Below are 27,634 nucleotides of genomic sequence, written 5' to 3' on the forward strand. Positions count from 1 at the left end.
CCCGGGGCACAGAGATGACCCGCCTTCGCTCCTTGAGAGGCCAGTGGGTGCACGAGGCTGCGTGGCTCCTGGACACAGCCGGCTGCTGGCCCCACGCAGACGGGGCATCTGTGTGCTGGTCTCTGTCCTGGGTCCAGAGGTTTGCTGTGGTGAGGACGCCCCGTGACATGACCTGTGGAAGACCTTCCAGTCTGAGAGCACAGGGGGACACCGAAGGGGTAGTGCCCCGGGGCAGCCATAACTAGAGACCACCAGCTGGGGGCTTAAAGCAACCCAGATGGGGTCTCGCACAGGTCTGGAGACCGGAAGTCCCAATTCCAGATCTCAGCGGGGCTGGGCTCACTCTGAAGGTTTCCAGGCTGGATCCTTCCTGCTTCTCTCAGGTTCTGGGGGGCTCCAGGCGCCTGTCCACGCTCTGCCTCTGTCCCTGTGCGGCCGCCTTCTGTATGTCCTTCTGCATCTCCCTTCTTCCTGCAAAGACACCAGACGTTGGACTTAGGGCCTGCCCTCCTCCCATGTGACCTTGTCTTAATTTGGTTACACCTGCAAAGTTCTGTGTCCAAATAAGGTCTCGTTCTGAGGTTCTGGGGTGAGGACACGGATGTCTCTTTTGGGGGACCCCCTTCACCCCACCACAGCAGCTGAGAGTCCCCCAGAGTGGCTGGTTCCCTCAGGAGTGGGGTGACTCACGCAGGGACCCCTGGAGGTGCCCGTAGGGGTCCAGGTGGTGACTCGTGGTTGGGGCACATCAGCACAGGTGGTCTGGAGAGTGGGGTCCAGCCTTGGGCAGGCTGCCCTGCTGCGGGGCCCAGATGTGTCCCGTAAACCACAGGGGTCCTGTCCAAGTGCAGGCTCCGACTCAGGAGGCCTGGGCTGGGCCTGAGCTGTGTTCCTAACTGGCTGGCAGGGTGTGTGGTGGCTGCTGAGCCCAGACCATCCTTGGAGGGGTGAGGAAGGTGCAGGTCTCTTCCCCCATGGGCCAGCAGAGGCACCTGCAGAGATGGGCCCACCAGTGTCCACGCAAGCCTTGATCTGCCGTTTGGTACCCCAGAGGTAGCCCCACATGGAGACTAGGCCAAGAGCCCGCGGAGCCAGGGAGACCCACTCTCACTCCTAACGCCAGCGTACCGGACAGACAGAGGTTGAGCCTACGCCCGCGGGTCTCCCATCCTCCCTCCCTGGGCCCCTCCCCAGGCACTGTGGGCTCAGAGGAACCCAGTTTGAAAACTGCTTCCCAGACTCCCCGAGGAGAGACCTTGGGGTGTCAAGACAGGCTTCGGTGCCTCCGTCCAGGGGGTGGCCCTGAATGTCCGTCTCACGCACGAGGGTCCAAGGGAGGTCCCGTGTCAGAGACCCCGGGACAGCGTGACCGGCAGTGGCAGGAAGGGAGAGGAGTGTCTCTGCTTCCGTCCCTCCTTCTGTCCGACAGCCGTGGGGTCAGCGGCCCGGCTTCCCGTCAGAAGGAGGAGAGCTCGCTTGCTTGCAACTGAAACCCATCAGCATTCTTCAAGTCTGGCCTCAAAGCCCGCTGGACATTATTTATGTCCGTGGGTCACTGCTGAGAAGGCCACACACCAGAATCCCGGCTGTGCCCCGAGGTTGAACTTGACCCTGGCTCTGGCAGAATGGTCGAGGTTCCGGACACGGGAACCCTGCGGTCTTCCTTGCTTTCATGCTGCCGCTCGGGGCTCGGCCCTGCACGCAGGCTCCCGGCATTCCTGCCCCGTGGCTGGCGTGGGCCTCGGGCAGCGAGAGTTTCCCAGCCTCCTTAGTGTGGAGGCTGCTTTTCCAACGCCGAGGAGGAGCAGTTGTTTCCAGACCGAGCTTTGGGGCGCAGAACGGGGCCGTGAGGCCAGCCTCCGAGCCCCCTGTGTGCTTCAGACCCTCTAGGCCACTTCCTGGTGGGACGGCCTGGGTGCAAGTGGCTCCCCTTCTCTGGACCTGAGCTTCCCCAGCTGTGAAATGGACGTGATGGTACTTCTGTCCTCCAGAAGTGCTGGGAGAATCCGGGGGGACGTGAATACAACCTCCCCTGTAGCTCTCCGGCATAGGCTGCTGTCCCCAGCTTCCCGCCGGCCCGATGGGAATCAGAAGGCAAATCTGGGCAGGGCAGGGTCCCCCGGGGCGTGGAGACCCTTCATCACCACGTAGAAGCCAGGTGACCGCGGCCGGTGGTGGGAGGGGTTGCCGTGGGCACGGAGAGGGCGGATCCAGGCTTCCTGCGGTCTCCAGCAGGTGTCCCAGGCAGGAGTCCGAGGCGGCTCAGGGGTCTGGCCAGCTGTGACGACACGCGCGGCCCTGAGCATTGCAGGGGCTGGGGGCAGACCCTCGTCAGCGCCCCGGGGCCTGGTGGGTGGAGGTCCTCGACTTGAGAAGCCTGAGGTCCAATCCTGGCGTCTCCACGTGTGAAAACAAACCATGGCAGATGGCCCCTGGGGGACTCAGGGGTTTGGGAGCAAACCCCTGCCCCCCGCTGCATGGGCTCCCCCGTCTCTGCTGTGAGAAGGCGGTGGCAGCCCAGGAACGAGACCCCCTGCACAAGTGGCAGGAACGGGCCTGGGCTCTGAGCGACGGAGCGCACAGACCAGGGCGGCGGGGCCCTGCAGGGGTGGTCCTGTCTCATGCCCTTCGCCCTGAAGCACGTGTCACAAGCCAGCCCCGGACCCTGCCCCTGGGCTGAGCCCCTCCCCCGTGGGCCTTCCACACAGTGGGGTGTCAGGGACCCTAGTCTAGTCCTGAAGGTATGAGTTCTCCATTCATAATTTCACCATTTCACATTCCTTTCCTTGGCCTTAAAGGTTTTACATATCGTGCACGTTCTGTGGAGGCTTTTGCGTACCTTGCCCGGCTTCCCTTGGGCTTGCCTTGGCTTTGCGGACGCACACTTTTAAAGGGAATTCTGGACATTTTTTTCAAAACTGCGTCTTTAAAGCACCCCGAGACCATCACACGGCTCCCCTCGGGTGCCGGGGTTTGGGGGTACAAGCTTCGGCCCCAGGCTGCAGCTCTGACGTCCTCTTGGGTCCCCAGGCCTGTGGTGTGCCCAAGTAGGCTCTTTCCGGCTCATCAAGAACTCTGCCAGCTGGCTGTTAACCCTTTGGTGGCTTGACAGAGTGAAGCCCAGAGGTCACAGAGGTCGACAGATGCTCCAGCAGCAGCTGGGGCCAGATTTGTTCCCTCCCGGGGGCCCCCGGGGCCAGCCTCACCAGCGTCCGCGGCCCCCTCCCTCTGGGGGGCAGAGGACCTTCAAACACCGTTTGTTGGGTTTTTAATGTTCCTTACGGTGCTTTTTTATTTCTGGAAGTTCTGTTTGGTCTTTTTCCAAAGTGGCTGTGTCATTTTCTTAGTGGCTTCCTGTCCTTGGCAGAACCTTTCTGTCCTGACTTTTCTTTCTTAAGAACGGTCTGTGATCCCAGTAATCCACTCAGAATCCCCCAGTGAAGGGGGCCCCTTGTGCAGGCTCCCCTCCCAGTGGGCCTGCCCTGCCCAGGGGTCCCTGAGCCCCGGGCGGAAGCCCTTGTCTGGAGAGGCTTGGGGCTTCGTCGGTCACACGTCCAAGGACATTAGAGCCAGAACCACCTTGAAGCAAGGTCACGGGCTGTGGTTCCCAGACATGCCGGGGCTGAGGAGTTTGGAGGCCAGGACCCTGCACGCAGGGGATAGAAGTCCCCCCCCCCACTTGTCCAGCTCTGCTCAGCACTAGCGACCCCAGGGGGGGGCCTTTCTGGGGGGATCCAGCTCCCCAAGGGCAGGCCTGGGGCTGCCCTGGAACGACCCCACCGTGGTCGCCGTTCTGAACGCAGCAGCGCCCGGCCCTTCCCTCTGGAGCCGCTCTGCCGCCCCGATCCTGATTTTCTTCCACTCTCTGTCCCGCGCGCTGAACCGTCCCACGGAGGGTGGGTGAGTCCTCCACGGGCTTGTCGCAGAAGCAGGACCGTGAGTGACTGTTTTCGGGTGACTTCCCTGTCGTGTCTTCCTTCAGCACGCTGGGCCGGGGCCGGACCCGTGCCGGGGCGGGGGCGCAGATGCCCCTGCCCGGTCCTCACACAGCTTCTCGGCCGCCCGCAAGGGCAGCGTCGGCTGGTCCCACGCGCGCCTGAGCCTCGGCCCCGACCCATCGCCCCAATGACGCACGAGGCCCCGTCGCGCCCGCGCACGATGGGACGGTCCCTGAGTGACTGAAGCTGCTCCTCCCGGGTGGCGTGGGTGGGGTCCGCAGAAGCCGGGACGTGACGTGGGCCACCTCTCCACCCCGACACAGGCCGGGTGCCGGGAACACGGGCCCCCCTCCCCCAGGGCAGCCCCGACATCCCGAGGCCAGGATCCGGAGGGGGCTCTGGGCCCTCCTGCTCACGACTCCCACCAGGGGTGCAGGGTCCCTGTCGGAAGCTGAGGACATCGAGGCCTGGCGGCCGTCAGGCGTCGGGGCTCAAGCCCCTCCTGGGCTTCCCCTTCCAGAAGGAGCTCAGGCAGGGTCTCTGCGTCCCTGCTGGCCCATGGCACCGTGCCCGTGGCCCCGGGCACACACACCGGGCCTGGCTGCGGAGACTCCCCTGGCGGCAGTGGCAACCGGGGGTCCCCTAGTTCCTTCTGTCCACCCTATGAGGTGCCCAGGGCAGGAAGCGGCCTTTGGGTCGCAGGGCAGGAAGAGGAGATGGTGCTGCCGGGAGCTCTCCGGGGAGCCGAGGGCAAGCAGAACCGGCCCACAGAGGGTCCTCCCTGATGTAAGCCTCACAGCGATACCCAGCCCACGCCTCAGCCACCCTGGGGAGGGGGGGCCGTGTCCAGATGGTGGAAACACGTGGTCCAGCCCGCCAGCTTGGAACGTCCAGGCCCGCAGGTGGCTGTGGGGATGTGGGGGGAGCCCCAGGGGTGCTCAACCACCACCAACTCCCTGTGGGGTGGTTATGTTGGCTTCGTTTGTGCCTTTCTTCTTGCTTCTGAAAGGGAAATGCCAGAAACAGTTCTGGTCAGGTCACTGTGTCTGTGAGCTAGGCTCAGAATGGAGGCTTAAACACACTCCGTCTGTGCCGGGAGAGCTCCCGGCCTGGTGGGCATGTCCGTTGGGCACCCGGGGGCCCTGCCTCTGCGTCAAGCTGGCCTGGCGCTCCCGGGCCGCACCCCGGCAGATCTGTGGCCTCCCAGGTAATTCCACATCATTGGTCTGGCTGGGGCAAGGGGGACCCGGCCATCTCATGCTTTCTTCCCGCTGGGACCGGGTGGCGGTCAGGCCGGGCACCACGTTTGAGAACATCCCGTATGTGCTTTTCCCGAACTGATCCCACGATCCCTTTCCCAAATCCCGCCAGATGTTTCCTGGAGAGACCTCGTTGCTCACGTCCACAGAGGAGCGCGTTTTCCCAGGCAGGCCGGCCGCAGGCACCAGCTCCGTGACCACCGGCGAGAGAACTCTCCATGGGACTGGGAAGAATATATTTTGGGTCTGTGTGTGGGTGAGCAGTGCCCAGAAATAGACCCGGGTCTGGAAGGGGAAAGACAGGCTCCGCCGTGCTCAGGCTCCCGACAGTCATTTCTCCCTGCTCCGGGTGCCCCATGAGATCGGCCCCACATGCAGGAGCCACCTGGGCCGGGGGCGTTGCTGCCTCTCAGGTCCTGTTGTCCTCTGGGTCTTCCCTGAGCTGGGGAGGCGGCCTCGAGCCTGTTGGACAAGGGCGAATGCGTATGTAAGCCAGTGTGGCCTCGGCTGCCCGGTGGCCACGGAGAGATGGTCCGGAGCAGAAGCAGTAACCACTCCCTGTCCAGACCCTTCCTGCCAGCTGGAGGGCCGGGCCGGAATGCTAAGAACCCCGGGCCGCCTCCGACTGTGAAGCAAGCCTTACGCTGCAGAGATTCGCAGATGAGGACATGGGCTCAGAGAGGTCACGCCGCTTGCCAGAGGCACACAGGGATGGAAGCAGACGCCAACTCAGGCCCCCAATCTCAAGGGCTTATTTGGTGCCTGCCGGACTGGCCCCTCCAAGGACAGCAGGAGGATCTGGGCTGCCCCCTCCCACGGGCCCCGGGCTGGGTCCTCCAGCTCTTGCTGGCATGGGTCTGTTCACAAGCCTGTGCACTGTGCGCCCCGCCCTGGGCCATGCCAGGACTCCAGGCTCTTCCCAGGCTGCCCCGCACCAGCCCACCTCTGAGCGCTCACCCCTCGGGTCTCCACACTCAGCGCCCTGGTCCTGGCTCGTTCCTCGGAGGCAGCTCCAGGCCCCAGCTCCCGGGCCCGTGCTTCCTAGAAGCGCCTCTCACCGTGTAGACAGGCTCCCTGCACAAAGGCCCGTGGGGCTCTCGGCGGCATATTCAGGGCGAGCACGGTCGGCGGGAAGCCCTGTCTACCTGGCACCTGCAGACGTGACCTTATTTGGAAGAAGCGTCCTTGCAGGTGTAAGTCAAGGATCTCTGGGCTGAGGGGGGCTCTCGGTGCACTGACAGTGTCCTTAGCAGAGAAAGCAGAGAGAGATTGGAAACAGACCCACAGGAGAGGCCACGTGGTAGCAGAGGTGGCCGGAGGGGTGTGGCCACAGACCAGGACACTCGGAGCCCCCAGCATCGGGAAGAGCCTCCAGAGGGAACGTGACCCCAAGGACACCTCGGTTTAGGACTTCCGGCTCCAGAGCCATGAAGGAATGAGTCTGCATTGTCTTACGCCCGGTGGTCGCTTGTTAGAGCTGAACTAGGACACGGAGCCAGGACAGTCGTCCGATGAGCTGGCGGAGTGTGTCTCGGCGCCCTCGCTTCAGAACGAGGACAGCGGCAGGGCCCGTCCCATAGGCTCGTGGTGAGGCCCGCCCGAGCAAACACGCAGCAGGGCACGGAGGGGGACCGATGCGTCACGAGCGCCCGTGGGTCTTGCCCCCCTCACCACCGCAGTTCCCGTGTGTGGCTTTCGTCCAGGTGAGGGGCACGCGTACCGTGTGGACAGACACATGTGGGGCACACGCATGTGCTGCTGCGGACAGTGGGGCTGGGGAGCGGAGGCCCTGAGCAGGACTGGGCCCAGGACAGGATGGCTCCCCTGGGCCCCAGCGGTGGTCCCCTTCCCCAGGTGGGGTGCCGCGGGGGTCCGTCTGCCGCTCTGCCTGCGGGCCTGACCCAGGGCGTGCTGCCCGCTGCCCAGCTGCCCGCCGTCTCCTGGGCAGCTGTGAGCTTCGGTGTCCCGGCTGATGGGTGAACGTGGTCGGCTCCGTTGCTTTCCCCGCCCCCAAAACCTGCAGTGAACCCACGGGCCATCCCCATTCCCGGACCAGTGACGTGACTTGGGGTCTGGAAGCCAGAGGCAGCCCTGAGTCAGCCGACCCCAGTGCCCGGGGCCGGGCCCGCGCTGGCGGCAGCCTCCCTCCCGCAGCTTGAGTCCCTTCCCCCGAGACTCCCGGCCAGTCCCTCACACCTCAGGATGGTGGAAGGGAGAGCCGGGGCGGGGGGGGGCTCCGTCTGGGGCAGCCTGGGCTCTAAGCCGTGGGGTCCCCTCGAGGAGTCTGCTGGACCGCGGGCCCCTCCGCCGTGGACGGCTCTGGCTCGGGAACAAGCCCTGTTTCTTCGCTTTTTGCTGTGTTGGCACTAACGCCACGGGGCACCCAGTTATCTTGGGGTGCTTAGAAAGTCTGCTGATGCTGCGTGCCTCGTACCCCTCCCTGCCGCTGTGGGCGCCTCCAGACAGTCTCCTGTAAACACGGAATTCGGGGAATGGGGGACAGGGAAGAACAGAGGGTCACCGGGGGCTCGTGCCTGTGGCCCACGAGCAGGGCGGGGCCGGCGTTGCTCTGGAGCGCGGTCCCCACTCCCGCCAGCACGACGCGCTGCGGGCCCCGCGCTGCCCTGACCTTGTGCGGGAAAAATCACGCACGGTCACGGCTCCCGCGGAAGCACGGGAGCACGGCACCACGCGGTGACCGGATGGGCCCGTGCGTTGTGGAAACGTTACCCGGATGAGGTCGCAAACACAGCTACCGGGCCTCAGAGCCGACTCCTGTTCTTTTGGTGGGGGGGGCACGCGTGAGGCGACACGGCAGCGCCCGGGCGGGTTTCATGGGGCGGGAGGCCCGGGTCCATCCGCGTCGCGGCACATGGCCGCGTTTCGTCCTTTCGTGGGCTGGGGGTACCCCATGCTGCACACACAGCTTTCTCCATTCTCCTGTCTCTCCAGACCTGCGGGCCCGGGGAGTGTGGGGGCGACTCCTCCAAGCTCCCAGCAGTTCCGGGGCTGGGGGCTTCCCAGCTTGAACAGGCCCACCCTCGAGCCCCTGCCCCGGGCTGCCCAGGGACCCCAGGGGATGGCTGGCTGCCTGACCCCACAGAGGGAAGGTGTCCAGAGGGGGTCACCTTCTCTTCCTCAGCCCTGCCTGGGGACAAGGGGCACCGAGTGCACCCACTGGGGACAAGGGCCCGAGCTCTCGGTTGTGAAGAGCTCTCGGCCTCTTTCGTGGCCGTGCTGCTTTGAGCTTCTCAAAGGTTCTCAGGAGTTTTGGACCCTGGGACCCCCTCCGGACCCTGCTGGCCCCTGCTCCTGCTTCTAGGAGCAGATCGGGGCGGTGCCCGGGGGTGTGACTGAGGGGCCACTGACCTGTCACCCCGGCTCCTGCCGATGGTTTCCAACCCGGAGCTGTGCACGCTCATGGAGGCTTTCTCTCCCCCCAGACCAAGATTCACGGGGTCGGATTCGTAAAGATCCACGCGCCCTGGAACGTGCTGTGCAGGGAGGCCGAGTTCCTGAAGCTGAAGATGCCCACAAAGAAGGTGGGTGCTGGGGCACGGCCCCCCAGGTCCACAGGTGCCCGCGAGAACCTCGGTGGCGGGAAACCGAGCAACCTTCGGTGCCACCCAGGGGGCAGGCAGTGGGCGCCCATGTCCTGATTTCCGAGCCTGGGGCGGGGGGTATTCGGAGACCCCAGACCACACGCACTGAGAGCGGACGCGGGAGGGACGTCGGTGGCACCGTTGCAGACACAGACGCGCTGAGCCTTCCTGCTCGGTGTTTCCTCCCCGTGGTGTCGTGGCCGACCCTCCAGCCCCCTCTAATCACGCTGCCCAGCGTGCGGGGACTTTCTTTTTCATCTGTGAACACTTCGGGCTGAGGCGCGTCCGACAGCGGGCTCCTGAGCTCAGCGAGGCGGCCGTGTGCTCCTTCCTGTGCAGAAAGGAAAGCGGGGGGTGGGGGCAAAGCTGTTCTCGGGGGTCCGTCAGCCCCTGGCCCCCAAATCCACTGAGACCCTGTGGGCTACCTCTTTTGAGACAAAGCAGAGACCAGAGGCAGGTTTTCTGGGACGTGTTGTGATTGTACTTTGCGGGGACAGTCTTCAGAGTCAGAGCTTGGAGGGTTTATCTGGAAACCGGGCGCAGTGGGGGCTACTCTGCCTCCCTGAGTTCTGTTCCCAGGACGTGCCATCGCGGTGGAGTGGGGGGGGGGGGGGTGGACAGTCCTGTGACCGTCTGAGAATAGATTCCAAGGGTCACGGCCCAGCAGATGACGCGGACGCCCCCTCCCAATCCGGTCTGCAGCTCTACCACATTAACGAGCCCCGGGGCCTCCTGAAGAAGATCAGCTCCGTGCTCCAGAAAATCACGGACCCCATCCAGCCCAAGGTGGCCGAGCACAGACCCCAGACCACAAAGAGACTCTCCTACCCCTTCTCTCGGGAGAAGCAGCACCTGTAAGTGGGACTCTCCCCCTCCCCCATCCCGCGCATCTTGCCCCTTCCTGGAGGGCCCTGCTGTGTGGACGCCACCGCGTGGTACATGACAGGGAGATGCAGGTTGTAGGATAGTCCCCTGAGGCCAGAGAAGCTCTCCGTCCCCCCAGAGCAGTGGAGTTTCAGCCCCTGAAGCACTTTCTCTGAACAGTTTATAGGTCTTGAGCACAGAAGAGATTCAAGGATGTTTTCCAAGATCACTGTTAACTAAGGAGTGGAGGGGGTGACGAGTCCTGTCCTCCTGTCGGGGGACATTCAGGAAAACACACGGGCTCAAGGGAGGGCATGTATGCGGCTTGTCTCAAAGCCCCAAAGCAGGGACCTGGGCATCTTTCCGCCCCACTGCGGCCCCATCCCTCTGGGGTCCGTGTTCCTGTGAGAGGGTCTGGCTAACCAGGCCTCCCGAAGGGGCCGAGCTCTGGGAGGCAGGGACAAAGACAGCCGAGGCTGGAGGCTGGAGGCTCAGGGGACGTGCTGCCAGCAGGGTTGCCTGGCAGGGCTGCACCTGTTCTGGAACCTTCCATCCTACCCTGCTCCCGAGGGGCAGCGGGGCATCGCCCTCTGGGTCGGTGGGGCCTTGCTGCTCAGAGCTGGAGTGTGGGCAGTGGTGGAAACAGAGAGAACTTGGGCTCTAGGACCCACAGGGACGTGGATGACAAGCGGGGGAGGGGGGCTCTCCAGGATGCCACTGGTCTCACGGGACGCGGAGAGCTGTTTCTCAGCTCAGAGCTGGGGCTTCGGCTCTAGCAAAGGGGCCAAGCGCTGGCCTCCGCGGTTATTTCTCCTACCTCCTGATCGTCCTTGGGTACCCCCCCGGCTGTACCCTGAGTGCCTGGGGCAGTGGGCGACCTCTCCCAGAGGCTCCCTCTGCACTCAGGCAACCTTATAAAATATGTGGGGGCCGAGATCTCAGGAATGACCCTGTTTGTGGAGTTCTGGGAGGTCGTCTTCAGGATCGGCAGCATCTCGTGGTGGGACCGCACGGTCCCCACCGCTGGCAGCGTTGACACAGAGACTGAGGGCATCGTCAGATCCTTGGGGGGAGGCGTGGGTATCCAGGCCTCCCAGAGGGGCCTGGGGGAGTGACACGGACTGTTCCAGAGGCCCAGGGTCGGGGCACACCTGGCGCACCTGCCCAGGGTCATGGTCACGGCTCATGGGGACCGTGTGCTTTCCCAGGGCCTTGGAAACCCGGAGAGCCGACTCCGGTGAACTGTGTGTCTCTTTCTTCTCACTATTTCAACAGATTTGACCTGTCTGACAAGGATTCCTTTTTCGACAGCAAAACCCGGAGCACAATAGTAAGTAGGGCCTGTGGGACTCGCTGGCTCCCCAGCACGGCGGCCCCTGGGAGAAGCGGGTGATCATTTCATTTCAGCAAAGCTCCTCCAGGTGGAAGCCTGCTCTAATTGCCTGTGACAGCGATAATTAGAATAATAAAGCAGAGGGGGGCGGCTGGGGAGTGGGGGGAGCAGGGGAAGCCCCGCCCTTTCTCCCCCAGATGGAGCCACAGGAAAGGGCAGGGGGACTCCAGACCCCCCAGCCCCTGTCCCCGGCCTCCCTGCGTGCGGCCCTTAGCAGAGCTGGTGGGGCCCCGGCTGCAGATTCTCCGCGCAGGGGCGGACCTGGCAGGCGGGCTGGAGGCAGATGGAGGCAGATTTCCGGGGCTGGGCCAGAGGAGAGAATGAAGTTTGAAATCGGACCAGGCCGCCCTGCCCTCTTCAGGGTATTGGTTTAATGTTTATCCATCGGCCGCCAACTTGTCCACCAGCCAAGCTGGGCCATGCACAGCTCAGGACCGGGCTTTTCTGCTGTTGCTGCCGCCGCCCCCACCAAAAGCCCAGCCTGGGGGGCAGAGTTGCAGGGCAGCCACTTGACCTTGAGCAGATAACTGCCCCTCACGGCCACATCCCCAGGCCAGCAGGTGGCCAGAGGCGGCTCGGGTTGCTTTGGTGAGTGGGGCTCGGGCCGCTGCCAGGAAGACAGATCCGGGTCCCGTCTGCTGCCCTCTGTCCCCTCCCAACCTCGTGACCTGCGGAGGCACCGAGCCTGCATCAGAACGAGAACGGTTCTGGCTTCCCGCTCAGAGCGCCACGGTGCCCCTCCGTGCGGGGCGGCCTGGGCCACGGTGCAGTGGTTTACGTGACGCGTGTTACTAATCAATCTTAGTAATTAAAGCTCATCATAGTAAATAAGAAGGAGCTTGTTGATGGGAAGACATCAGCCAGCTGGAGCGTCTCGGGGCTGACAGGTGTCCCGGTGGGGAGGGAAAGAGCTCCCCCGGAGACCGACCCCTTGGGAGAAGCAGGCACTTCGACTTTTTTTGCATCTTTAGGCAATAGAGGATTAGAGGAATGACCGGCTGCGGAAACCGGGTCACGTGTGTGTTTCAACATGAATGTTGAAGTCACATGACCTGCGGCTGTGCAAATTTGTGAATTTGCTCTTGCTCTTGGTGGGGGGGGGGGCGGAATAGGTGGATGGAAAGCTCCAGACCCTGTTTCAGGGGGAGTCTGCTATGAAACAGAGCTCCGTCCGTGATCCCAAAGAGCAGAAAGTGGTTCTGTCAGTGACTGGTCATTGAAGGGTCTGGTTTACTCTGGGGGGGGCTCCGGGGCTCTCCCGGAGACCTCGAAGGCTGGTTTGTAAACCGGCCGAGGCTCCAGAGAAACTGACAGTTCGAAACTTTGTCCTTGGGTAGTCAGGCCCCGTGGCCTTGGAGACCCGACAGTATCGGGCACTGGGGCGAGGTCATTCTAGGCAAAGGTATGGAGACCGACGGCCCTCCCTGCCTCCTTCCCCGTGCTCCTGGCATCGGGGTCACCCGGCACGCAAGTGGGTAGGCATCAGGATCAGCAGGAAGGGCTGATCGTGCTGGTCTTGGGACACAGACCTTCAGCCTGCAGATGCCAGGGAGCCATAGACGGTTGCAGAGCGAGGTTGAGGATGTGTCAGATCTGTTCGAGCAAGATGCAGGCAGGCCAGTGGCCAGCTGTGGGAGGGCAGGTGGAGGCAGGTGCAGGCTTAGAGGTGGTCATGAATGAGGCCCTGACCCGATGAATGGGAGGCGGTAATTCCAGGAGAGTCAGCGAGGTCAGGATGGGGCCCCCAGTTAGATGCGGGGGTACCGGGGATATGGCCTGAGTGGGTCACTAATGCAGTCCATGGCAGTGTTGGTGGGAGGAAGCAGGAGGCAGTGGGCGCCTTTATGGCAGGTGGGAGGGAGTGCTCGGGGACAAGAGCAGGGGGGAAGGCAGAGCAGGGGGTGGCCACGGCCCTGCAGCCTCGTAGATCTTGGGGACCAAGTGCTTCTGGCAGAAGGACATCGGGGGGGAGGCCCTGGTTCTCGGGAGAGGGTTTGGAGAGGGAGCAGAGCGCTGGGAGGCCAGATTGCGGGGCCAGAGCCCAGACGGACGGAGATGCAGGAGGGCGGGACAGGGCCGGGGGCCGCTGGCGGCCGGTCGGGGAGCTGAGGGCTCGGAGGGAAGAGTGCCGCTCTCACTGTCACGTCTGAGCCAGAGGGCCCGTCACGGTCACCCCGTTTTGCAGATAGGGAAACTAAGGCACGGGATGGTGAGGTAGTTTGCCCGAGACCACACATCTGCGCGTGGTGACGCCAGGGCCAGAGGCAGGCAGACTCCCGAGCTGGGGCTCCCGAGGCCACCAAGTGAGATGTCTTGTGAGTCAAGGGGGCGCGGGGCTGGGGTGGCGTGGGACCTTGCAGGAGGCTTCTGCTGCCTCCCGATGCAGGGCGGGATGGGCTCCAGAACCTGTCCCCACCTCGGGTTTCTATAGCATTGAGGGCTACACCCGGGAGGGGTCCTATGAGCCCGGTGCTCGTGGCTTGGAATGCCACCTGCCTTTGCAGCCGGAAAGCAGAGCAGCCCGTCCCACGGGGTGCCGGGGACAGCTCGCAACCCCGAAAAGCAGGATGCCGGCGGTGCCTCACAGAGGGAAGGAAGGGAGAGGCAGGCGTCCTCCTGTCCCAGCAGCTCCTCCCCCAGCACGGCACACCCTCGGCGCTGGGGACACGCGTCCGTAGAAAGGCCTGCCGTCTGTCCTCAGAGGAGAGCGGGTGGCTGTCGCAGGTCATGCGCGACCACGTCCCTTTCTGGCCGTCGTGGGACAGTTTCCGCGCGCCTCGGCTGCCTCGAGTAACCGCCCGCCTCTCCTTCTTGTCTCCCCAACAGGTCTATGAGATCCTGAAGAGAACGACGTGTACCAAGGCCAAGTACAGCATGGGTGAGGACATTGCTGGGGCCTGAGCTCAGCGCCCCTCCCAGCCCTAATCTCGCCTCCCATCATCAACGTGGGAGGCGGGCAGCGGGTTTGGGGGTTTTTAGATGGTTTTGATTTAAGCCCGGGTAGCTGCGTCAGACGGGAGAGCTGCTCCAGGCCCGCGCGGCCGTTGTACGGGGTGTCCTTCTCTCCGGCTTGTGGCGCTCGCGGGGGTGTCCGAGCCTTTCCCTGCAGGGCTGGTAAATCTGGCTGCCGGAAGCTGTAGGGGTGACCAAGGCGCCATCACCCTCTTTGACCCTTATAGTCCAGGGGCACGTCGCTGGGGTTCTGGCGGGGGCGGGGCGGGGATGGCCCAAAGCAGTGCCCGCACCGGACGTGCTCCCAGCTTGGAGTGGAAGGCTCCCCACTGGGGACCCGCACAGCTCCACACCGGGCCTTGCTGGAAGGCCCGTCCTCGACACACAGCCCGAATCCAGAACCTGGCACAGATCCGTCTGGCCAGGCGCCTTCTGGATCACACCCCAAGCCAGGGGTGCAGAACTTCCCCGCCCAAAGGGTATCCCATTGACCCCACTCCCGCCCCGGCAGGGGTCCCTCGCCTGCGCCGGCCACTGGGGGCTGAGGTCGCCAAAACCAAACACTTGAGAGCAAAGGAAAGCCTTTGCCAGGGTTCCTCCTTCGTAAGCTCATGCACGCCCGCTGAGAGCTGTGCGTGACGCACGCCCTCGGGGGCCACGGGGCCGCGCCGGTGGGCAGGGGTCTGTGAGTCCAGGAGAGACTCCCTGCACACTTGGCTTCCTCCAGAGGGGAGAATGCCTGCCGGGACGTCCCGTAAGCGGAGAGAGCAGCGTGGGGGTGCACTGGGGGCCGGGCCCAGGGCACAGGGAGGAGATGACGGACCCTCGGGGTCAGGTGGGCTGCAAGTGTCCTGGCCAGTGTGGCCGATGGCCAGTCACAGGGACTCTTTCAGACCTGCAATCTCTGAGCCTGTGTCCTAGGTCAGTGAGAATGGGGGGGGGGGGGCCTCCCATCCAGGGGTCAGGAGGAGCCTGAGGAAAGTGTCCGCTGTAGGCCCAGCCCACCTGAGAAGCAGCGAGTGTCCGGAGTGGCCCTGGTCACCTGGGGTGGGAGGAAGTGTGGCTTCTGTCCTAGACCTAAGTCCTGTAGGTCTCTGTAGGGTCCCCTCCAGAGCAAACCCACATGGTTGCACCAAAGGTTTGCTAAGAGCCCAGGGTCTGGGAACTTCCCAGCTAGAGTTGATCCCTGCTCCTGGTCATCTCCAGGGGCACGCATCTGGAGTGCTCCCCACCGTTCTCTGGTGGACCTGGTAACAGGGCCGATAGATCGGGGTCCTTGTCGGCACCCCCATTCTACCTCGCTGCCTCGTCTGAAAGCCCTAATCACCTCCAGATTCACTCATTCCACTTGCAGAGAGTACTGATGGGTTCTGTCCCCTCAGGGGACTTACATTCTGGGGGAGGAAACAGATAATAATCAGAAAAGCCAGAACATCATCTTGTAGGGGCTGGGAAGGCTGCCGCAGAGATTTAGGAACAATGATTGAAAAAGGCCTTTCTGAGGAGGAGATGCAGATGCTTGAGCAGAGATCTGAAGAAAATGAGGGATCCAGGCCTGTGCAAAGGCCCTGTGGCATTCCTGTGTTGAGTATTCTAGAACAGTGAGGAGGCAGTGAACCTGGATCAGACCCACGTCTGCTTTTATTACAGATGAATTTTCACACACAGGGGCTTTAGCGGGATGTTCCGACCTGCCTCTGGTTTAGATTTCAAAGCATCCCTCAGGCACCCTGATCTTTCCAGATCACTGACAGAGGAGATGGTCTGTTTTTAGGTGGGCCTCAGGGAGACACTTCTCCCCCATTTCCCAGTGGCGTCCTAAAGGCTGGGCCGGCTAGGCCACTGAGACAGCTGCCCCGCTCACCACCTGCAAAGCCTCTTTGACAGGCCGGGGGTTCCGTGACCAGCAAAGGGCTCCTGGAGACTCTGGGGCAGCACTGACCCGCAAGGGTGTGCGTGAGATCAGGCTTCCCGGAGCCCCCCGCTCCCCCATCTCCATGCACGGCCGGCTCGGCCTTCCCAGCACAGCACGGCCCCCTGGGGCTGGGCACCGAAGGCTCGCCTCCGGGTTCTGGGAGGCTCAGGTGTGGTGACTTGCCCAACGCATCCAGGGCAGGGTCTGGCCCCCGTCAAGGCCGCGGCCACCGCCTCGCCTCCCCCAGGCGTGTGGACCGCCGTGAGCGAATGCTTTCTCCCCCGAATGCAGCTTTGGTCCCCTGCGACGTTTTCGTGTAACTAATAGCCCGATGTACAAACAGGGCAAGGAGAGGGAAGGAAGAAGGACTCTGCCCTTTTAAATAAAAGGCGAAAATGTAGTAAATATGGTAAGTGCCGCCCCCCTGCGGGGCCCGCAGGCCCCCCCTTTGGCTTTTCCAATCAACCTGAAATCTAATTCCAAATTGTATGTGTGTTTTCCGACACCATCAATTTCCCCCCGTATTTCCCTCGTGATTCAGCTTCTCTAACCCCTGGAAATCCAACTTTCCTCTGCAGGCTTGCCCTCGAGCAGGTGTGGGTAGTTGGAAAATCGCAGGCTTCGGGTGCCTCCCTCCTCCCAGGCGTGACTGTCTCTTGGGGTTTTCTCTGTGTCTTCCTAATCCTGCCGATAGAGCATGTTTTACCGTCTCCTGGTGGAACCTGGGGAGGAAACCAGAGCCGTGGCCTGGCCCTCTGTGCCCCGGTGCAGCAGGCTTCGCGAAAATTCTCGGCAACTGACATGGTCCTGGGACTGCTCTGTTGGCAGAGAGAGCGGCGGGAGATGTATCTGGTCCGTAATTCTCCCTCTGCCTTTGTTTTTAAGGTATCACGAGCCTGCTGGCCAATGGCGTTTACTCGGCTGCCTACCCCCTGCACGATGTAAGTGACCTTGACACAGGGTTCACGCCTGCGTCATTGAACGCCCCAAATCCCCGCGGGCCACACCCCCAGGGAGCTCTAATTATCCTGCGGTCCCGGCTTCCTGCTTTGGCCCTCCTGCAAATGTCAGCGGCTCGCAGGCCTTCCCGGCCAGGCTGGGGGATGGAGCCTCTGCCCCTCTGGCCTCCCTTCTTGCGGAGCGAGCCCACCAAGGCAGGGACGTTTGTGGCAGGAACCCTGCCCTGGTTCACCCAAGGGTGTGAACCTTGCGGCCAGCCTGTCCACGAAATGCGCCCCCTGCCTGGGTCTCCCCCTCCGCCCCGCCCCCGCTCTGGCAGAGGGACCGGGACTCAGCGTGTATCCATTTCTGCAGAGCAAGTAGCCGGCTTCCTGAGCTGGATCTCCAAATCCCTCTGGTATCCCCCGACAAATATAGCCTGTGGCCACGGCCACGTGCTGGCCCAGTTGGGGTGGACAGGGATGATTCTCCTCTTGTTGTCACTATGGAAACAGGGGCTGGGGTCAGAGGGGCACGGGAATGCACTGTGGGGCCCGAGCAGTGTGGGAACCCCGGACTGGGGGCCTCTAGAACGTTCCAAAATGGGTGTTGCCCCAAGGACTAGGAGCCACAAAGCAGGAGAGAGCAGAGAGCGGAGGGGCTGGGCGTCAGGGGACCCAGAGGCCGGTCCTGGCCACGCCCCTCCACAGCCGGGAGTGGAGGCAGCCCCTGTCCTCTCTGCCTCGTGTCCCCATCTGCGAGTGAGGAATGGTCCCCAGTGGCGTCAGAGGGGGCAGAAGCGAGAGGGCTTCCAGTAAGACCCTGGATTGGAGAGACCTGGTTGCCAGGACCGCGAGGGCCATCCCTCCAGACCCCCAACTCTGACCTGCTCGTCCCCTGTGGGAAGCTGGGCCCACTGACCGAGGGTCCCCACCTCTGTGCCTTCAGGAATGCCGTTCCTTCCGCCTGTGCGCGCTTCCCCACAGCCACTGCTCCTCCCCCGGCAGGGCCGGCAAAGCCCCCACACAAATCCCTCGTTCCCCACCCCCGGCCCGGCCCTGCATCTGCCTCTCCCACCACGTCCCCTGCCCCGCGGAAACACTCCTGCTTGGCCGCCGTTCCTTGGGCACGAGTCTCACGAACGCTGTGGCACTTGGCAAGTGCCCGACGCGTGCGGTGTTGACGTGGGCATGCGGAGTCCGCTGCCTCGGCCTGCGACCTGCTTTGTTCTCAAGGGCGGGGCTCCGACCCCGCGGGTCCCCACCAGAGGTCCTGGCTGCAGGGGCCTCCGTCGCCCCCCATCACACGTCCACCAGCGGGTGCTCACCTGGCCCGCTGGCTCCAGAAGTGCAGCTGTCCTCCAGCACCCCCTCCCCAGTCCCGCTCACAAACTGCTGGGCCGGTGACCCCCACCCCGAGATGTCAGGGCCACTTGGCTTCTCTGAGCCTCAGTCTGGCCATGTGCGAAATGGGAGTGTGGGGTCACTGATCTCTGCGCGGTGACCAGAAAACTTCCTGCCCTTGGGAGTGAAAGGAAGGCCCGCCTGGTCGGGCCAGACTCCGGGGCCTCCGGGTGGGTGGAACACACGTCCCCCCCCCCACCCAGTGGAACAAGGCGGAGGCTCCCACCAGCCTTCCCTGGGCCGTGACCTGCTACCGTCTGGGGTCATCCTGCCATGCCCACGAGAGCCACCGGCGCTGACTGCGTTTGGAAGTGTTGGATTTGAGCCCCCTGTGACCCCCGTTTCCACTGACGCTTTTCCTTTTCTCGCGAGCAGGGAGACTATGAAGGTGAAAACGTGGATTTCAACGACAGAAAAGTGAGTGGATGCGGGCGGGACGGGGCTGCACGGAGACCCACGGGGCAGCAGCACTCCCACCGCACGCGTGGGGGGACCCGGCGGAACCCCGGCCGCTGGAGTGCGCCCCTCCCTCTGGGTCTGAGAGGTGCCCGGGCGGGTTGTGGGGAGCGTGTGAAGGCGAAGTTGTGTTTCTCTACCGTGGCCTTCGTCGCCTGCCCCAAAGCCTGTATCTCCCCTGGGTGATCAACCTGCCGCTCACGGGCGTTTGGCCTGATCTATCACGCAGGGCTCCTGGGCCGCCGGGGCCAGCCCCACAGAGAGCCACTACCTCCTCTGCACACTGGGGAGACTCGTGGACGTGGTTCAGCCGAGTGTCTCGCAGCTTATCTGACCCGGGGCGCTTTCTAATGGAAGCGGTACTGAGCCGGTATTCCCTGGGTTATGCCTTTGGAGATACTGAGTGATCTGTTTGTTCAGTGCTCTCCCTGATCCTATGTGCCCAGGCTCCCTGTGTCCCCACCCCCACCATAGCCACATCTTCTCTGTCCTCCCCACTCCGGAAGGTTCTTCCCGGCCGTCTTGCCGTCCCGCACACAAGCCAGCACCTGGCTTCCAGGCTCCTCCCTGTGCCCACCTTGCCGCCTCCCGCTTCCCAAACAAGTTGCAGACTTCCTTCAGCGTGCGGAACAGATCTCCCGTGCCCATGTTTGCCCCTCAAGGGCAGATCCTTCTGAAGCGGCGGGTGGAGACGCTTCCCTGGGAAGCTCACAATGGCGGCCTTGTCCCAGATCTCAGGCTGGGAACCTCTGTGTATGGAATGTTCTCCATTCCTGCCTCCCGCTGGCCCCCCGTACGTGTTTTGAAGCCTTTGGTACTGGATACGACTTGCCCGCCCGGGAATCCAGCTGAAGATGCTATCTGATTTAGCTCAAAAATGACATATTTGGTTATTTTTAGTGGAACATCTGGCATTCGTCTGAGACCCAGTGACTTGCAGAACCTCCCCCAGTTCGATCCCGCTAGAGAAGCACCATCCCCTCCCCAGGCCTGCCTGGGCCAACTCCGGCCTCGGAGTCCACCCCCCTTCATTCCTTTGTCCCCCTGCACTGCGTGTCTCGTGCCTTTCCTCCACCTACAGATGCTTCCTCCTTGGTCACAGTGACCCCATTTCAGGCCTAATTCAGTCCCCCTCGTCACGGGCCACTGCGGCCTCCTCCTCACCTGCCTCCCTAGGCACCAGCCACACGGGCTGCTTCGCTAATCGGAGGCTACTCAGATCTCTGCCAAAATGATCTCATTCACTTACTCAGGAGCTACTTACTGGGCACCACAGGGCACCAGGTCCAGCAAACACGACTCTAGGACCCACCTGTTCCCTGCCTGGAATGCTGCCCCTCCCCCCTACTCCCCCCACCCCCCACTGAATTTAATATCCCAGGTGTGAGTACCAGGCTGTCCCACAGGGGTAGTCGCAGGAGTCTTGGGTGAATGGATGGACGGTTGGATGGATGGATGGTTGGATGATGGGGGGGTGGGGGTGGAAGGGAAGGAGAGAGAGAGGGGGAAATGTTACAGATGCGTGTTGGGTCCTAACTCAGAGCCTTGGAGACCTTCTCATTCTCCTGTGCGGCTCCATATCAAGTGACCTGGCTGTGAGTATTTTGTCTTTCCAGTGACAAAATCTATGGGTCCCCATTATTGGTCCCATCCGTGGCAGGGAAGCCCCCAGTGCCTGGCCCTGGATGCCTCACAGGATGGAAAGGTGGCGGGGGGCAGCCAAGCCAAGGCCCTTTTCCTATGCTGAGCTGGAGGAGCACAAGTAGGAAGACTTAAGCAAAGAGTCAGGCCAAGCCAAGGCTGAGCATGGTGAGAACAGTCACGGACTCTCAGGGCCGTTGGGAGCAGGAGTGCTCCTTCGTGTGGGGACGTGGAGCAGGGCGGTGACTGCCGGCACGGACTGAGCCGTCTCCATCCTCATGCTGGACTGAGCCACGGGACCCTGCCTCCTTCCTTCCTTCCTGGGTCCCTGTTATCTTCCCCAGGCCCTGTACAGGGCTCTGGGGATCATGTGGGCCTCCATTCTAGGGAGAGACGGCAAGGGGCAAGTCCGTACGCGGTAATGAAAGATCGTGTCGGTGCCATAATGGGTCCCCTCAGCTGGGTGGGCCCACATGGGAGGTCTGGGCTCCCTCTGAGGTCCGGGGTCACTGTGACCGGAGCCACCAGCCCCCCAGTGGCCCATCCCAGGGCCCTGACTCCTCCCACCCTGGTTGCTAGCCTGGGGTGCCCCCTCGGAGCTCTGCCAACCATAACAGGGAAATCTTGAGTTTGACTTCTCTGGGCGGCCAGGCGCGGGGGCGGTCAATGCTCCCTTCTTGGCAGGAAGAATGGTCCACTGAAGTAAAGTAATGGGGCAGAGACCCAGGGTGTACCCCCAGCTGTCCCATGTACCCATGAACAGTGGCTGCCGTGCCGCAGGCCAGTGTGCCTGGGCAGGCCCGGGGACATAGGGGTCAGCATGACGAGGCCATGCCACGGGAGGCCCCTCCCTCCTCCCTCCTGCCCCCATCTCTTGGGCACCTCCTGGCCTGCGTGGGGTCTACACCAGTGGCTTGATTTCATGGAAGGGAGGAAGCTGCCCAGGTCAGCGAGGGCTGCTTTGCTTTTCCAGAGGTGGTCTGTGGTCATCTGAGTTTGCTGTTTGCAGAGTGACCCTGTGGCTTCTTCTTGTCCGTGTAACCAGGCCTGCCAAGACGTGGTGAGCCCCTGGGCTGTGGCTTTCATGAGACACAAGCCCTTGGGGTCCCCCTCTGACCCTGGAGGTAGGATAGTCTCCACCAGAATAATGGAGGCCACGGGCTCAGAGGGGACGGGTCTTCCCTGGATGCCCAGCAGGGCTCAGAGTGGAGGGGCCCTGACCGGACCCCTCCCCAGGACCTGGGACTCAGACTCAGTGCCCAGGACGCCCACTGGAGGCCCAGCAGAGCCCACGTCCCCACCCAGGAGTGGTGCCTTTAACTCACGCCTCTCTCCTCTGAGACAGAGGAGAGCCGCCCTGCACCCCCCTCCCTCAGGAGGCTGCGGAGGTCCACACCAGCAGCTGGCCTTGCTGTTAGTCCTTCAGGACACAGACCGCTCCTCTTACCGAGATCAGAACAGACGTGTGTGTGTTGACTTTTGAGGAGACGAGCATGTGCGTTGTGCGAGTTAGTTCTTGGAGCCGACTCCCCAGCCTGTGGGAGCGGGACCCTTCCCAGCGAGCTTTCGTGCACGCTGTTCATTTCTGGAGAATTACCCAAAGATACGTGTGTGCACAAAAAGCCATTAGCTCCGGACTCCGGGGAGGTGGAGGCAGGTTCATGCATCCACGCCGGCTGCTACCTCGGAACACCCAGGCCAGGGCTTACCCCGCAGGGAGCTCGTGGCAGCATCCCCCACCTGCTTCCCTTCAGTTCCCCATCTGACGCCGGCAGAGGCAGGCGGCCAGGCACAGGGGGTCCCAGCCGTGTGACCTCGGCCTTGCATTAAGGCTGGGGAAGCGTCAGTGACCCACATGGGCGGACTTTCTCTCTTAGCACCACCAGTCTCAACGTGGTGTCTTTCTTAGCCACTCCCTGCGTGTTCATGCAAGGCTTTCCACCCGTCAAGCTCATTACCATCCCTGCCCGGAGCCTGGGGGTAATGGGGTGTGTGTAGATTGCATTTATCTCACGGAGCCTGTTAATCAGACGGCTCACCCCAGGGGAGAAGCGCCGAGCTCTCTTTGCATCCCAGGAGAATGTTCAACGTCTTGCCACGGGTGTTTCTTCGCTGCAGAGCGTGGCAGTCTCTGTCCTTTATAAAGAATGACACGGCATCGGCCAGGGACTGCCGAGAACCCTGAGTGGACAAGTCTCACATGGTCGGGCCATTTTAGGTCGATTCTGGATCAGATCATGAAGTGAGGCTTCCATAATGATTCCAGAAGCTTCTGTGCCTTCTAGCCCATGCTTGCTCCGTCCGGTCCCAGCTCCGCTCCCACTGCTAGGGGATTCTTTGGGACCCTTACCGGAGCTGAAAGTTTCGTGTGGGTCTCCCCTGCCAGGACGGGAGCCCCGGGGCTCGGGGCTGTGTCCGTCATGCTCCCCTCCGAAAGCGCAGTGCCCAGCCCAGCAGCGGACACGCAGCCGACTCCCAAGAAGGGTTTGTTGAATGAATGAATGATGTTCCCGGCAGCTGGGTACACCAGCTCTGGGAAGGGAAGCTCCGATTTTCAAAAGCCCTCACCACTTGCTGTCCCGCAGCTCCTGTACCAAGAGTGGGCGAGCTACGGGGTCTTCTATAAATACCAGCCCATCGACCTGGTCAGGTGAGAGAGGACGCCGGGTAAGGAGGAGCGGCCCGGCTGCTCCGAGGCTGTGGGAGGCGAGTCCCTGGTTGGATGTCGGTTGGTCTTGACCATACTGAGTACTTATCAGCTGGGAACCTGCCTGAACTTGAGAAGCTTGGGAAGGGCCCCCGGGTCCCCCGCAGGCCCGTAGACTCGCTGGGGGCTGGGCTCTTCCCATCATGTTCATTCCCCTCTCCTGAATCCCCAGCCCGGCTCGACCCCGCTGGGTGGCCGCTGGGGCTCCTTGCACGGCTGGTGGAGGGGGAGGAGGACGCTGTCCTGTCTCCCGGGGTTAGGAAGGGGAGCAGATGTATGTCCTGTGGGGACCTGCAGACCGGAGTCCGGCCATGGAAATTCTGAAGCCCCTCAAGGCGCCAGGGACGCGGAATGTGAGGAGGGTGGCTCTCTTGGCTTCTCCAGGCCGGAGCCCTCAGACGGGGCAGGACTTGGGACAGAGCGGGCGACCTCCTAGGCAGCCCGCTGTGCCCGCACGCCCCATTCTGGGCCTCACAAATGGAACGACCCGCTTCCCGGGGCACAGAAGGGCAAGGGGCACCCCTGCCCCCGACGGCCGGCCCAGAGCCACCCCCCCAACACCCCACTCTCTAAGTCCTGCTTGGGGGCTCGCGGGGCCAGGTCGAGCTGTTCCGTGCCGGGCGGGGAGGTGCCACTTGTCCGCACCGCAGGCCGTGAGCATGAGCCTGTCTCTGTCTGGCTTTGCCCTGTGGCGCAGGAAGTACTTCGGGGAGAAGATCGGCCTGTACTTCGCCTGGCTGGGCGTCTACACCCAGATGCTCATCCCGGCCTCCGTGGTCGGCATCATCGTCTTCCTGTACGGATGCGCCACGGTCGACGAGAACATCCCCAGGTAGGCGGGACTCCTCCCCACACACGCCCTCTGCTCCCCGAGGGGCCGCACTCCTCCCGCGACCGTGGCCCCGACAGGCCCCTGAACCCGCGGCCCTGGGTGGGGCGAGCCGTGTCTGAGAGCAGGGACGGCCGTTCCCAGCACAGACGCCCCGGGAGGCGCACTCCGGTCCGGAGCGAGACGCAAAATAAGCATCCGGCAACTTTCCCTTCTTGGAAGGTGTTTTGCCCTGTTTTAAAGGAGTTTCCAGTCCTTCAGGGACCAGGAAATTCGCCGCTTCCTAGCGAGTTCAGGAGGTGAGCCAAAGGGCTCTGTCGAGGTCTCGTGCGTGGACTCGGCCCCCCGGGTCCCCAACCCCATCTCGTCCCTATGGCTCTGGGGGGTTCACAGAGCTGACAGTCCTGCTGCAGTCCCCCCCCAAGGGTTACGCCAAGCAAGGGGAGCTCTTGGGAGAAGGCTGGGGCCCCCAAGACGGCCCTGTGCCTGGGGAGCATGAGCTGGAGGCCGGAGGCTGCTATCCTTGGGGGCTCGGGAGTGCCCTGTCCCTCCCCGCTGTGTGCCAGGGCCGCAAGCCCTGAGCCAGGGGTGACTGTGTTGTGTGTTCCGGACAACAGGCCCCGCTCGGTCAGGGACACTGCTGCCCGGCCTGTGGTCCTGCCTCCTACGAGCACGCAGGCTCACCGGGGAAGCCCGGGGACATCCATTCAGTTTTGTGGCTCACAACTCAGCCCGCGGTTCCAAAGCAGAGCCGAGGCTTGGAGTATTCATCTGTAGTTCCAATCAGCGAAGATCAAATGAGTCTCTTACCTGGCCAGGCGGCCGGCTCATCACAGCTCTGCCACACGGAAAGGCCATATCCGGCAAATTGTGGTGTAAATGGTGCTTTGAAGCATGAGTAACACCTAAAATATTTCCACCCATCCGGGATCAAAATGTTAAAGGAATCTGGCTTACGTACCCTTCAGGGCTATTCTGGGTACAGACAGACCAGAGGAAGCTTGTCCCTTTGTTGGCTAATGTGACAGGAGGCCACTGTGCTTGGGTCCGACAGTGGCTGTTGGGAACCCAGGTGTGATGTGGCCTTAGCTCCAGAGCCCCAAGGGACGCGGCAAGTGGCAGGTCCCCGGCGGCTTCTCCTCCCTCTCCTCCCGAGTGTAGCCGGGGAGTCTCAGCCAGGGGGCTCTGCCCGGGCACGCCTGTACCACTAGGGCACCGAAGTCCCCGAGGCCAGGCCAGCACTGCCTCCTCCCGACACACGGCCAGGGACATGCACCGCCCTCACGGCGGATTCTGGACGCCTGCCCTCTTTCGGCCTCGGCCGCTGCCCCATTGGTGCCTTGGGTGAAGCAGGAGGTGTGTGTCCCCCCTGGAGTGCGATCCGTCCACGTGTGTAGGGAAGGCAGAGGCCCTGCCCTTCGAGGTCCCAGCCGCCACCCCCAACCGGCCCATCCCCTCCAAAGAACAGACCTTCCCGTTCCTTGTCTTTATTTTGGCTGTGGCTGAGGAAGGGCGAGGCAGAGGGTGTAAAACCGGCAGAAAAAGGCTTTTTGTCTGGCTGGCCTCGTTCATGCCAACGGGGGAGAGGGCTGGCGGCAGGCAGAGCTGCATGGCCTGGCCCCTGCCCCCCGCAGGGCTCTGGGCCACCCCATCCTCCAGCCAGGGCACCGGAGCCCTGGGCAGTGCAGTGACCGTGGGGGCCTTTATCAGCCCCCCAACGCCTGCCCCCCGGAAGGGCCCTTGGAGGAGAGGGAGCTCAGCAGGGGGCAGGAGACGGACGCTCACGCCCGCTGTCCGGGCTCGGTTACCCCCAGGGTCGTAACGGCGAGCACCACTGTTCCCGCTGTTCCCAGGCCTTCGTGGGCTTTGCCCAGTTTCCCAGTGTCCCGACAGCGCTCTCATTCTCAGCAGCCCCTTCTACAGATGGGGAGACTGAGGCCCAAGGAATCTGAGTCACCCACCCCAGGCCATACAGATTATGGGGAGAGCCCAGCCGTAAAGCCAGAGCTGGCTGGCTCTGGGGTCCATGCAGCCACACCACCCGTGTGTACTGGCCCCTCTTGCACACACACGCACACACGTACACACGTACACTCACTTCCCCAGGGGCTCCAGGACAGCAGCTCCTTGTCACAACCGTCTTTCCACGTCCGTGCCTGACACAGTGCCTGGCACACAGGGTTCTCACAGCGTGACTGAGGAGAGAGCCGGGACGCCCACCATGCTGGCACAGGGGGTCCCCACAGCCTTCCAGCAGGTGTCCTGTTGTGGGCCAAGCATGGTTGTGTGCCTGAGTTCACGTGCACAGAAATAAGAAAGAAACACCCCCCTCCGCGCTCTTCCGCGTCTGGAAAAGTGCGCTCCTGCCTGGGGTCTACAGCTCAGTCTTGTCTGAGTTAGCAGGGAGGGGAAAATTCAGGGAGGGCTGGAGCCCGGGGGGCGGAGGGGAACACCTTACTCGGGCTCCTCTCCTCATCTCCCAGAAGGGGAAACTGAGTCTGAGGCTAAAGGGACACGAGGCAGGAAGAGCCAAGGGAGAACCCAGGGGCAGGAGGCGAGAGCCCGCGGTCTGTGGGCTGCAGACGAGAACCAGGAAGGACCAGGGCCCAAGCCCCACTCTGCTGTGTGACCCTCGGCACGTTACTTCCCCTTTTTGGGCTTATTTCTTCATCAATGATGGTGGGATTGTAGGGGTCCCTGCAGCTGGTCTGGGCCAGGTGGGTGCCCATGGGGGCTCCTGCTTACACAGCTGACAGCCTTTGAGTATCAGTGACTTGCCTATTAGCGGGAGAGAGCCTGAGTGCCAGGGAGCTGGGGGCGGTGGGGAGGCTCAGCTCCCCTCCGGCCCCTCTGCAGCAGCTGGGCTCCAGCCCCAGACTCCATGTCAGCCCAGAGGATAAGAACCTTGTTGAGCAGGACCCACTGTCCCTGCCAGGTACCCTCGGCTTCGAACGAGCCCTGCACGGTGGATGTCCCGCTCCCACCCCACCCCCGGGCTGCCTGTCGATGTGTTCCTTCCTGCCCAGCCACCTGTCTCCCCTGTGTGTCCAGAGCCCCCCTGAGGCTGATGCCTGGGTGGCCCCTGAGGCCAGCTGCCCCACCGCGTCCCCACCAGGACGGCGGGGCCCACGTGTGCTCTGCCTGGGACGTGCAAGGGCACGGGAGGGCACAGCCTTCTTGTGGCCTCACCTGTTCCTCTTGCTGTCTTCCTCATATCATGAACCCCTGGGCAGCTCCCGCTACTAGAACAAGCCCGGACAGAGCCCAGCTGTTAGAGGACGCTGGCTGCTGTCTCTCTGCTTCTCCAAGAGGCGGCTCCCACGTAGGCCATGGGTCCTGCTGCCTCCGGTCCACCCCAACCCTGAGCCGTGAGCACTCAGACGCCCCTCTCGGGTCACCCAGCGGTCTGGACGGGCCTGCATCCGGGGTGGGCTGCAGAAATTGCAGGCCTTATGCAAAACGAAAATGCAGGAGCCCCATCCAAAATTGTGGAGAATTGTAAAGCAGTACCAGGCGCGAAAGCAACCCGAGGCCCTTCGGAGCACAGGTTCCCCAGGACCGCCCATGTCACCGGTGTCCGCAGGCGGCCCTAGAGAGCATGGTGGGGGACGTGGGCGTTGGCTGCAGCCGGCTAGCGGGCCTCACGGGGGTCACTTCACCGACCCCCACCCCGGCGCGGCGCCCAGCATGGAGTCCCTACGTGTCCCGGCCCCGGGAACTTACAGGCCGCCCCCGT

At 63.0% G+C, this 27,634-nt stretch overlaps 1 protein-coding gene across 4 annotated transcripts in view; it reads left to right on the top strand.

Annotated features, from left to right (window-relative positions):
* The window catches only part of ANO1 (anoctamin 1), a 150,348-nt gene that overhangs the window by 83,629 nt on the left and 39,085 nt on the right, over nucleotides 1-27,634 (top strand). For 2 of the 4 annotated variants that reach the window (XM_032360198.1, XM_032360200.1), the window contains 9 exons: nucleotides 8,641-8,739; nucleotides 9,502-9,653; nucleotides 10,939-10,993; nucleotides 13,883-13,934; nucleotides 16,267-16,332; nucleotides 16,809-16,864; nucleotides 18,641-18,682; nucleotides 22,948-23,012; nucleotides 23,767-23,901. In XM_032360198.1, the coding sequence (XP_032216089.1) occupies nucleotides 8,641-8,739; nucleotides 9,502-9,653; nucleotides 10,939-10,993; nucleotides 13,883-13,934; nucleotides 16,267-16,332; nucleotides 16,809-16,864; nucleotides 18,641-18,682; nucleotides 22,948-23,012; nucleotides 23,767-23,901 (722 nt within the window). The remainder of the gene's footprint in view (nucleotides 1-8,640; nucleotides 8,740-9,501; nucleotides 9,654-10,938; nucleotides 10,994-13,882; nucleotides 13,935-16,266; nucleotides 16,333-16,808; nucleotides 16,865-18,640; nucleotides 18,683-22,947; nucleotides 23,013-23,766; nucleotides 23,902-27,634) is intronic. The other 2 variants (XM_032360199.1, XM_032360201.1) reach the window with 1 other exon arrangement.

The sequence above is a fragment of the Mustela erminea genome, chromosome 9, assembly GCF_009829155.1.
Source record: "Mustela erminea isolate mMusErm1 chromosome 9, mMusErm1.Pri, whole genome shotgun sequence".
NCBI classification, from domain to species: domain Eukaryota; kingdom Metazoa; phylum Chordata; class Mammalia; order Carnivora; family Mustelidae; genus Mustela; species Mustela erminea.